Source organism: Castor canadensis, chromosome 15 (genome assembly GCF_047511655.1).
Source record: "Castor canadensis chromosome 15, mCasCan1.hap1v2, whole genome shotgun sequence".
Classification (NCBI taxonomy): Eukaryota; Metazoa; Chordata; class Mammalia; order Rodentia; family Castoridae; genus Castor; species Castor canadensis.
In genome coordinates this window covers 97,684,828-97,696,861 of record NC_133400.1, presented here as the reverse complement: position 1 = coordinate 97,696,861, position 12,034 = coordinate 97,684,828, and the positions used below count along the sequence as shown (strand labels likewise).

Sequence of the window (12,034 nt, the reverse complement as noted above, 5' to 3'; positions counted from 1 at the left end):
ATTACTCAGTAAATGCTATCAGGACAATTGGTTATACCTTTGGAAGAGAAAGGGCCCTGTTTTAAACCATTTTGTCCTGCTATAACAGAATACTACAGACTTGGTAATTGTAAACACTAGGAGTTTATTTTGCTCTCAGTTCTGGAGGCTGGGAAGTCTGAGACTCAGAGACCAAATCAGGTGAAGGCCTTTGTAACAAACCACTCTCCAGTTGAGGAGCCCTCTGTGATGACAAGATGACTCCATTTGTAAAGGAAGAACCCTCCTGACCTCATCACCTTGTAAAGGCTCTTGCTCTCAGCACTAGCCTCTTTCCTACCATATACCAAAGTAAAGTCTTCATCAATTAAAGATTGAAGTGCAAAAGTTCTGAAGAGCATAGAGGAAAACTTTAGGTGTAGAAAATGTTCTTAATTTGAGGCCAGAAAGAAAATTGATAGATCTATCTACATAAAAATGTAAAACTTTATATGGTGAAAGACTCGGTATATCTGCAACATTCCTTATTTGCCGAGCTTTTATAAGTCAGAGCAAAACAATCCCAATCAGCAACAGAAAAATGGACAAAGGAAACGAGAAGCAGTTTGTAGAAAAGGGAGTACAAATACACAATAAAACTATGAGAAGATACTGAGTTTTGTGATGATTAAAGAAAAGCTTCAGTTTTTATTTACTTTCTACAGTGATTCAGGATTTAGTTCTTAGCATTCTCTTTCCCCACTCCCTACATCTTTATTTTTATTCTCCATCTCCCAGTGTGGTTCATTTTAGTTGTAACTAGTTTCCATGCTTACATATTGTGTAAAAGCTGACCCACGCAGTGCACTGTGATTGTTTTCCTCTTCTACAATGCTTGTCTTTCAGGGTTAATACTTGGCCTTGTTTCCTATTCATTTTACCTTCAGATTGTCCACTAGTTGTATAACTCTCCAATATTCAATGTGTCCAAAACACATTAAGTGGGCTGTCATTTGTCTCCTCCCCTCTCCTTCCCTTCTTTTCCTTCTCATACCTTGCTCCTCCTCCTCTCTCATACCTTGCTCATGTTAGGCACGTGCTCTGCCTGGTGAGCTACATCCCCAGACCTGTTATCTGAATTTCTTGAAGCATTCTTTGAGTCTTCTGGCAGGACCTGGAAAGGCTGACTGTACCGCTGTCATTATGAGGTGTCCCTCTTTCCTATCTCTGAAGTGTTTAGATCTCTGACTCCCTTATTCTTGGTTAACACCTCATTTGGTAGAATGTCTCCCAGCTCCCTGGCAGCTTCTTGTGAAAGAAAAAAAATGACAGTGAATAATTTTAAGACCTTATATGTCTGCAAATGGCTTTATTCTCCTGTTGTACTTTATTGATAATTAGATTGGTAAAACAGTACAAGTTCAAAATTGTTCTCTGTTTGAAAAGTATTGGTCCATTGATCCTGGTTTCCACTGGTTCTGGTGAGAAGTCCAATGCTGTTCTAACTGTTGTGCTTTTGTGCAGCTTGCTCACTTTTCCATTCTGTGCCATTTCTTGGCTGGGAGACTAACAGCTGCAGATGCAGGAAGCGTCTTGACTTGTAGTCTCTCTTTTTGTACATGTATTACTCAGATTTTAGATGTCTTGGACAGGTTGCCAAATTTTCATTTTCTTCTCTTTTTTTGTTTTGGCAGTACTGGTGTTTGAACTCAGGGCATTGCACTTGCTAGGCAGGTGCCTTACCAGTTGAGCCACTCTCATTCCTCATTTTCTTATCTTTTCTCCTATTTTCCAACTCTGGCATTTTGTTTTGCCCTATAGAGATTTCTACATCTTCATTTATCCTCCAAGCCCTTGATTGAGTTTTAGACTTTGTCAGGAACTCTTTTTTGTTAATTGTATTGCTTCTTTAGAAAACATAGCAACCTGTTACTTTGTAATGAGGTTACTATTTTCAAATCTGTTTTGAACACCTGTTGTGTTCTAGGCTATGTTCTAAGTCCTGAGAAGATAGCAGAGAATTAAACAGAGTCCCTGACTTGTGTAGTTTGTACTTGTCTTAGTCCATTTGTGGTATAAGTTACCACAGACTGGGTAATTTATAAATAATAGAAATTTATCTGAGTCTTGTTCTGGAGGCTGGGAAGTTCAAGAGCATGGTGCCAGAATCTGTCAAGAGACTTTTTTGCTAGCTGGGCCTGGTGGCTCATGCCTGTAATCCTCTCTACTGAGGAGCCTGAGATGTGATTTAAGGCCAGTCCAGGCAAAAAGTTAACAAGACCCCATCTCAACAGAAAAAATCTGGGTGTAGTGGTACATGACTGTCATCCCAGTTAGAAGCATAAATAGGAGGATTGTAGTCCTAGCCAGACAGGGCAAAAAAGTAAGACTCTATCTCCCAAATAACCAGAGCAAAAAAGACTAGAGGCATGGCTTAAGTGGTAGAGTGTCTGGCAAGTGAGAAGCCCTGAATTCAAACCTCTGTACAGCCAAAAAAAGAAAGAGCCTTTGTGCTCTTGGTGGGAGGGCAAGTAAGTACATGTGAGACAGAGAAAATGTGTTTGAACGTCCCCTTTTTGTTAGGAACCCACTCTCAAGTTAACTAATCCACTCCCAAGGTAATGGCATTAATATATTTTTTTTGGCAATACTGTGTAGCTACCATTTGAACCACTCCACCAGCTGTTTTTGCCTTGTTTACTTTTGAGATGGGGTCTTGCTTTATGCTCAGGCCAGCCTGGACTCCTGTTTTAAGCTTCCTGCTGTAACTGTGATGACAGGTACATGCCCAGCCATTGCTTGAGAGAGATCTCTTGAACTTTCAGCCCAGGCTGACCTCAAACCAGGATCCTCCTTATCTCTGCCTTCTGAGTAGCTGTGATTTCAGGTGTGAGCCACCAGTGGCCAGTCATTGCCCACTTGTAAAGGTGATTGTATCACCTTGATACAAGAGCAGTTTAATTTTAGTATGAGTTTCTGAGGTGATACTTGAATTATAGCTACATTCTCATAGAAAGTAGAATAAAAATTCAAGGTGTAAATATATACATATATGTTTACATATATATGTAAATAATGGGCATACATATGTTGGTAGTGTTGGATATGGTAAAGGGAAATGAAGAGGGCAAGATGGCTAGGGAGTCCCGGGGTGGGTGTGGGGGTGCTGTGTTATGTCTGATGGTTTTGGAAGGTCTCAGGGTGACTTGAGTGATATTAACAGAAGCCCGAGGAAGTGAGAGGGAGAGCCTTGTGAACATGGGGGAAGGTTCTCAGCAGACGGAGCTTCTTGTTTGAAAACTAGCAGGGAGGCCATGGTAGCTGGAGCGGAAGAGACTGGGAGGTTGTGAGGTTAGGAAGGTAACCAGCTCATCACGCAGGTCCTGGAGACCATTGTTGGCACTTGCTCAGCACTGTAACTCAGAGGGTGTGAGCAGAGGAGTGAGCATGGGCTCACTGGTGCTGTGAAGAAAATGTCTGTTGGGGACCAAGCACAATGACTTGACTGTCGCTGTAATTCAGATGAGACATGGTGATGGTCAGGCACGCTGGAAGCAATAGAGGAGACAGCAAGCAGCCAGTGAATTAGCCTTCACGTTGAGTGGGCTGAGAAAGAAAGCAGACTTGGATGAGGTCAGTGTGTTTTGGTGTGGGCAATAAAGAATGCAGCTGTTGAGACAGGAAGGACAGCAAAGAGCCGGACAAGTCTGGCTTTGGATGCACTATGTTTGCAGTGGGTATGTTGAGCATGCAATTGCACAGTGAATCTGGGTTTCATGGGCAAAGCCTGGACTTATAATAGGATTCCCTTACTTGAGAATTATTTGTGCATAGATAGTATTAATAGCGAGAATGACTGTGCATATCAAGGAAGTAAGAGAAGTCTTAGGACCGAGTGAGTCTTGGAGCTGTAGTGTTAGTGGCTGGGGTGGGTAGACAGTATCAGAAGGATGTAGGAAGAGCAGTCTGTTTGGTAGGAGGGGAGCCAGAAGGATGCTTCACTTGGAAACCAAGTGAAGAACAAGCTTCACAGGGAAGGGCATGATCAGCTATTTAAAGAACTGTGATAGATCAAGTAGGATGAGACCAAGAACTCACTATTGAATTTAAATGGGTCATTTGGGATCTTCCTTTACTATTTCCTAGGAGACATGAGCTTTGTTGGGAGGGCCTTAAGAGACACTGGGGGAGCGGTTCTGCCAGAAAGGGGACCAGAGAAACGGGGTGGAAACCAAGGTAGGGATCTTTAAGGTTAAGAAAGGGTGTGTATAGGTCACATACAGCATGGTTGTGTAAGCTCACGAGCGTGATCTGGTGGGGGTGGATTGATGCAGGAGAAAAAAGGAGCATTTGTTAGATCCATGACCTCGTGAGTCCAGAGGGGTGGCAATCAACATGCAAGTGGATCAGGAGCTGAGCAGTCCACTGACAGCATGGGAGAGGAGCAGATGAAGTGTACACATCTGTATGCATGCTGGTTAGTGTGCTTGTGTGAGTCTGGTAGCATGCTTTCTCAGTGAAGTTGGAAGCAGGGTCACCTCAGTGAAAATAGGATGTTGTGTGCTTCAGGGATCTTCAGTGTTCAACTGGGAGTGTAAAGCAGAATCTATCTGCCTGATAAGGAAGGACAGAGTCGGTGGGATCCACCACTTCTCTGGACACTAGCCCTTGAGGTTCTGACTCATTTGGTCTGGGATAGGGCCTGGCTTCAGTCACTTAAAAGCTTACCACATCATTCTCATACGTACTCTGGGTGAAAACCACCAGCAGGGTTTAGCTTATTTGGTCACCTCCAGCTGTCATGCCATTTCACAGTGACCCACCATCATGTTTGGGACATGATAAAACCGAGTTTCATCCCTGGTTTGCCTAGTTTGAAGACTGACATCTGATTCCAAATTCAGTGTCATATCCCTTCTCCAATGCTTTGTTATTGACACTTCTTCATGCTTTATCCCATTTAAGGACAGATTTTCCCAACTTAGATTTGAATGTGACTACAAGTGAATAAATAGGTTGGGGACAGAGTTCAGTGGTGGAGCCAGCACTTGCCTGGAAACTAATCCCCAGCACGGAGGAAAAACCAAAAACAAATCATAGGGGGAAAAAAAAGTCTATTTGACTTGCTAGTTATGAAAGAAATGCAAGCTAGAGCAACATCGTGGTCATATTTTACTTCTACTAAATTTATGGAAGTAAGCCAGGCATGGTGGTGCCATGTGTAACCCCAGGACCTGGGAGGCTGAAGCAGGAGGATCAGGAATTTGAGGCCAGCTGAGGCTGTAAAGCAAGTTTGAGTCCAGACTGTGCTGTATAGCAACACCTTGCCTCAAAAAACAAGCAAAAACATTCATGAAAGGGAACTTAAAAAATGATTAAGGTGGGTGCAGGTAGAGCAGGTGTAAAACAGAAAGCCTCCAGATTGTAGCATGTCTTATAAACTGGTATAGACCTTTTGGGGAAAAAAAAAATATCTAACACCTGTCAAGAGACATAAAATTGTTCATGTCCCTTGAGCTAATTAATTATCTCACTTCTGGGGAATTATGCCAACAGAAGAATTTAACATAATAGCATAAGAATACTATATGTGCAAAGATTTTATACCAGTAGTCTTGGAAACAGTAATAACCCAAGTGCCAAGTGATCATTCTACTGGAATATTATCCAGAGTATTTAAATATGCAAGTGTGGAGTAGCATGTGTGTCCATTGTCAATTTGTTCTCAGTATTCAAAGTTAAAAAGAGCAAAGCACAAAATTCATATACCCCAGAGTTCAGAATCGAATATGGATGTTGTGGTTATGTAGGCATGTCTTCATCAGGTGAGTTCTCCTAGTGCTGCTGGATGTAGCAGTCAGGATTAGCTTTGCTTGGATGATACCACCGAATCCAAGGAGAAAGCCACTCCTTGAAATGGAGAACCACTGTTGCAACCAGAGAAAGCAGAGGAGCTTGGAGCTCACATTTGCTTTGCTTCTGTATCTGGCTGCTTTCTTTGGGTCTTTGGTTTATGTTTGAGGTCCAGTGTGACAGAGAAGACTGCCTCTGAGACTTCTGGATTGAAAGGCAACTAGGAAACATTTATGTGTTTTTTTGGTGTTAGTTTTGATACACTATCACCATTATTATTTTATTTCAAGTCAATTTGAATGTTTATTTTTATTTTTTGGCAGTACTGGGGATTGAATTTAGGGCCTCACACTTTCTAGACAGGGGATCTACCATTTGAACCATGCCCCAGTCCTCAACTATTATTTTTAACACCACATAGCAAAGTATAGGATACCTTTATTAATAAATAAATTAATAATAAAAGAATAGTAGAGAAAATAATTTACCACTGCTGTCTAGATTTAGTTCTTTTCTAATTGAAATTATTTTGGTATGTCAGATTTTGATAATATGGAGATTGTTAAAGTATAATTAAGTATAATACCAGAATGGACTGTACTATCTTTATATATGTACAAGCTATAGAATATCATCCCATAAGTGCATCCATTACATACAAAACATTTTCCTGTGTTAAAATGATTTTTAAAAAATTCCAATTTATGGAGACTTAATCCCCAGGGGACATTGATTGAATTTAATTCAAACCCACAAAATAGTGAAGAATTAGTGTCTTGCTACAGTTCAGATTTGTTTTTGGGAGCCATGGAATGTCTTTCTAGGTAGGCACTCTACTGCATGACCTACTCCTCCAGCTCTTTTTGTTGTTGCTGTTGTCCTGCTTCACCCTCTTGGGGTCTCATGAACTATTTGCCTGGGCTGGCTTCGAGCCTCGATCCTCCTGATCTCTGCCTCCTGAGTAGCTAGGATTACAGGTGTGAGCCATGAGCGCCCAGTTGTAGTTTCTTTTAAATAGTGTCTCAAAATCATTCCTAGGTATCTTGTATTGGTTTATTATTGTCACACTTGGCTTTTCCTTTGGTACATATTTTTCCTTTGGTAGTGATTTTTAGATTTTTATTTCATAATCAGCCCCTTCATTGAATTTGGGTGAATTGATGCTTTCCAGTTGAGAGTCTTGGATTTTTGTGTAGGTTGTAGCTGTTGTAAAGTAAATAGTTCTCAGAGACGCAAGTCAATAGCTTTAGTTTTCCTTTGTTTTACCTTGCAAAAAGCAAATTGACCTCATATTTCTTTTTCTGATCTCCTTTAGACTTTGCTAAAACCTGACACCTACTTTTGCATTTCAGGCCCCTCCTTTTTAGTGGCTTCAAATAGATCACCACTCCCTGGGTAAGATGACATGATTGTTTCTATTCTTGGGTCTTTCATTAAAAGATGGCTTATATTTAAATTTTTTGTAGGCGACATACTCAGATTACCTTCAGAGACCATGTTTTCTGGCAGAAGTGTGAGGGGTATGAGGTCTCCAAGCTTCTGCTGGCACCACACCTCTAGGCCTGAGATTTCAGTGTCCCATAGAAAGAAGAGCCCAGCAGACGGGTGGCATTCTCCCAAGCTCAGTGTCCCAGCTCCCTGGCATGCTCCTGCATTTCCCTCCCTGAATAAGAACTGAGTGGGTTCCTTTTGCCGTGGTTAGAATGTGATGGCTTATCCGACCTGAATATTTGGCCTTGCAGAGAAGGGTCTTTCTGTAAGCAGCTTAAAAAGGCTGAATCTCCTGTCACTGGTTCTCATGCTGGCACAACAGAAGCAGCACTGGGGCTCCTAAAGATACTGTGGATGCAGCCTGCCTTAAGAGTGGGATGCAGCTGGTTATCAGTGAGGTATTAATATTCAAATAGACAAGCAGACATCTTCCAGGTTATTGTGATACACACCCAAGGCTGAGAGCCCTTCCAATTTTGTTGAATTTCTGTCTGGATGTGTGAAATTCCCAAGTATGATTGAGACTTACCAGCATGTTTGTGTCTCAGCCCTGGCTGAGGAGTAAAACAGAGGACCTTGGAGAACTTAGTCTGCTAGGACCCATTCCTGGCAGAGGCCTATATGCCAAAGCTTTGTTCTTTCTGAGACCAGTTTGTTGTTCAGTGGACAGAGGCTGAGTGTTCATGTGACATGCACAATTTGACAAGGGTCACAGCCTTAAAGAGGTTATAGTTGGTGACTCTGCTTTGGCCCTAGAAATGAACTCCTATCCCATGAGCTTACTCCTGAATGTCCCCACGCGGTGTTGCCTGTGGTACACTGCCAGACCCCACAGCCCCACTCTATGTACAGAACTTATTCAGCGTGCTGAACTTGGCCCGAGAGCATTTATGGCTCAGAGACAGAAATGACCAGTGCCATGGCTTCATTTGCCAGCCTCGCTGGGTTGCTGAGAAACACCAGTAGCATTGGCAGCTTTCTGCTTTAGTGAGCCTCACTGGGTCTGAAACTAGAGCCTCAGGCTCTATTGGGCCCTCAGTTGAAGGGCGAACTGAAGTCTAAGATGAAATGCAGCTTGCAAGTAGCTAAGATTACAGGTATAAGCCACTGGCACCTGGCGTGAAAGTTTGATCTTAAGAACGTTTCCATGACAAAGTTCAGAAATGCTTTGAGTAAAAGCAGCATTTATTCATTCATTCCTTCAACAGATAATACAGAACACACTCTGACAGGCCCTATCCAGTGTACTGGTGATACAGTAAGACTGATGTAGCTAGCAGGAGATAATAATTAGTAATAAAACAACCAATAATCAAAATAATAAACAAGTTGTTCTAATATCTGGAAAGGGAAGAGGTGGTTGGGAGAGAATGGTTAAGGCAGGTTATGAAAAGGGACAATGGGCCAGGTCCCTGTGAGATGTGAAGCACAGTGCCAGGTCTTGCTATGCTCTGGGCAGTGGCAACAATAAATGGAAGGCTCTGAGGTGGCAACAAACTTAGCAGGTTTGAGGAATGTCACAGGAGTGGTGTGGGAGAGGGGAGTGGAGTGGAGGAAGGGACAAATGGTAGAACATGGCTGGAGATGGGGGCCCTGATGGAGGACTATGGAAGCAGCTGGGAGGACAACCTTGCTGGAGTCTGTTTTGCCTTCTAGGCACTCTGTTAAGAAGGATGACACTAAGTTGTGTTTGTTAAAAAGTCAGTACTGTGGAGGGTCACGTGGAGAGTAAGTACATGTGGTTGAGTCTACGTAGAACGTTACTGCAGGAAGACCCAAGGAAGCAGTGGCAGCACTGTCTGCACACTGCAAGCAGGTCAGCAGAGGGAGGGACACAATTTTTTAATCTACTTATTGGTAGTGTTTGAATTTTTATCACACAAGTGTATTTTAGAAGCCTGTTTATTAATACTTTTTTTTTTTTTTTGTGGTACTGGGGTTTGAACTCAGGGCTCACCTTGAGCCACTCTGCCAGCCCTTTTTTTGTGATGAGTATTTTTGAGACACGTCTCATGAACTATCTGCCCAGAATGGTTTTGAACTGTGATCCTTCTGATTTCTTCCTCCTGAGTAGCTGGGATTACAAGCGTGAGCCACCTGATCAGTAAATCACTTACGTGTGCATGGAATTTGTTTTTTGCATAAGTTCTATGACAGTTGCGTTGATGAAAACAGAAAGAGATCTTGAAACTGGTTTCTTCTTTGAGATAATTTGATAAATGTTTAGAGATGGTTTGATAGCTGGATTTCTATGAAATTCGAGCACTGAGATTTGAGTGCTTTCATCAAGTGATAATGCTTTGTTTCTGTATCACATAGGCAACAGAAACAGACAACAAAATCAGTATCTGCACCCGAGCTTACCATCTCCTTGTGAAAAAATTGGGCTTCAATCCAAATGACATCATCTTTGACCCCAACATCCTCACCATCGGTACTGGGATGGAAGAACACAACTTGTACGCTGTCAATTTTATCCATGCAACCAGAGTCATTAAAGTAAGTCTGCATATTTTTTCTCAACCACCCAAGACATCACATGGATCTAGTGAATGATTAGAGCTGGAACATATGTTTATTGGTTGGGAATGTTAACATTCTGGTTCTTAGTAAATTATTTTTGTGAAAGTAGGGATTGTTTTTATAATACTGCTTTAAGTTGTGAAGTCTAACACACACACACTGGAGAATATATAAAACATAAATATAGGCTGCAGTAAATCAGTCAGTATGAAATACGTAAATGCTTTCACTTAGCCCAGAATGAGGAGCACATGGCTCATGCTCCCTGTGGGGTTCCTTGTCTGGGTGTGCCTCACCTCAGCTTTATGAAGTAACCTCATCCTGGTTTTTATGATTTTGATACTTCATTGTTGCTTTTGTTCATAATTTTATTACTTCTTTATGTACATTCAATTTGCATTATTTATGGATTTTGTATTTTAGAATGCACCTACTCACTCACATTTTCTATGACCCACAAATCACCCCTGAAGTATCCACGTGTGGTTTGAGTGTTCTGACTCAGATGTTCCCAGATGAGAATGAACTTGGAGATGATCTGCCTCCCTGTGTCAGCTCTCATTCTGTGATAAAGTGTCTTGTTAGCTGTCTGTGGTGCATCGTGTGTCACATTGTTTTATTTGTAATACCTTTTTTTTTAAAGTATCCCTCTGGCATAGTGCTAGTGCTGTCTAGTTTATGAGTCCAGGAAGGCTGTGATGTGCCTGATGGGGAAAACATGTGTTGGGCATGAGTTGTCCAGGCAGGGGTCATGGAGGAGGAGGTCACTCAGGAGTGGTCCTTCAGTGGTCCCTAATTCAGTGTTTGCAGTGACGTTACTAGATGGAACTACCAAAGAGTAACAGGAATCGGCTAAACAGCTAGACAGTGTAGTTCGGTTTTGCCTGTTTTTGAGTATGATGTAAATAGAATCCTAAGATGATTATGTCTTTTTTTCCGTCTTCAACCTTATTAATTTTTCTATTTTTTTGAGACAGGGTCTTGCTATGTATCCTGGGCTGGCCTCAAACTCATGATCCCTTTCCTCAGTCTCCTGAGAGCTGGGATTACAGGCATGCACCACCATGCCTGGCTTCCACCTCATTTTGAAGTTTCATCTGTATTGCTTGCTATAGCTGCCATTTGTTCATCTTTATTAATGTGTAATTTCCCATTGTGTCACCATGGTCCAATTGACCATTCTGCTGTTGATGGACAGCTGCCTTGCTTCCAGTTCTTGGACATTAGGAGCAGTGCTTGTGTGACACTCTTGTCCGTGTATCCTAGGCATAGATGCCATTTCTCCATGGCATTTTACCCAGGACTGGAGTGGTTGACAGTGCTGAGCAGTGATGAGCTTTTCTCCTGAAATGCTTGAGCTTGAGCCCACAGTTGGTGAACGTTCCTGTCGTTACATGGGCCTGCTGATGCTTGTCGTAGTTGTGTCTATGTAGGAACCTCATTGCCTTTTGTCCTGTTACAATGAAGTAGGGAGCTCGTGTTTAAGCTAGGGAAGTGTTTCAGTAGGTTGTACTTTCAGTGAGTAGGGAATGTGTGTGTGCACATGTGTGGATGCATACACACATGCTCTGTCTGTCTGTCCCCTTCTTTTTCTGTCACGTACCCAGCAACTATTTTGTGGCGCACTCACTGTATGTTATGCCCCATCATGGTCATTGTAGAGGTATACGGAGATAAAGTAGAATTTAGTGTTTTTCCTTAGGGAGATCAGAGTCTAGTTCTGATCTCTAGACTGGAAAAACTGTTTATGAAGCAGCACCTGGAGACATGGTAATATGCAGATTTCAGTCTATATCTAGTAGCAACAGCTCTGAATTACTTTGGACTTTACGTTTTTATTTCCTACTCTTACATGTAGCTCTTAAGAGGTGGGATTGCTGTCTGCTTCTGGAAAAACAGGAGCATCTTTACACATTTTAAAATTTTTGCCAGGAAACATTACCAGGAGTCAGAATCAGTGGAGGTCTTTCCAACTTGTCCTTCTCCTTCCGAGGAATGGAAGCCATTCGAGAAGCAATGCATGGGGTTTTCCTTTACCATGCAATCAAGGTATGGTATACACCAGCTTTCACTTATGATGGGTGTGCAAACTGGCCTGTTTCTGTGAGAGGTGTCATTGGAGCAGACAGTTGTCCCATTACCCCTGCCTCCCAATCCACACATACCTGTCTCGTGCCTAGGGCTGTTTTTAGGCTACAACATAACACAA

The 12,034-nt window shown here is 42.2% G+C and overlaps 1 protein-coding gene across 10 annotated transcripts in view; it reads left to right on the top strand.

The window, feature by feature from the left end:
* Window positions 1–12,034, top strand: part of Mtr (5-methyltetrahydrofolate-homocysteine methyltransferase) — a 94,729-nt gene that overhangs the window by 39,949 nt on the left and 42,746 nt on the right. For all 10 annotated transcript variants that reach the window (XM_074056809.1, XM_074056806.1, XM_074056810.1 and 7 more), the window contains 2 exons: window positions 9,622–9,801; window positions 11,758–11,874. In XM_074056809.1, coding sequence (XP_073912910.1) covers window positions 9,622–9,801; window positions 11,758–11,874 — 297 coding nt within the window. The remainder of the gene's footprint in view (window positions 1–9,621; window positions 9,802–11,757; window positions 11,875–12,034) is intronic.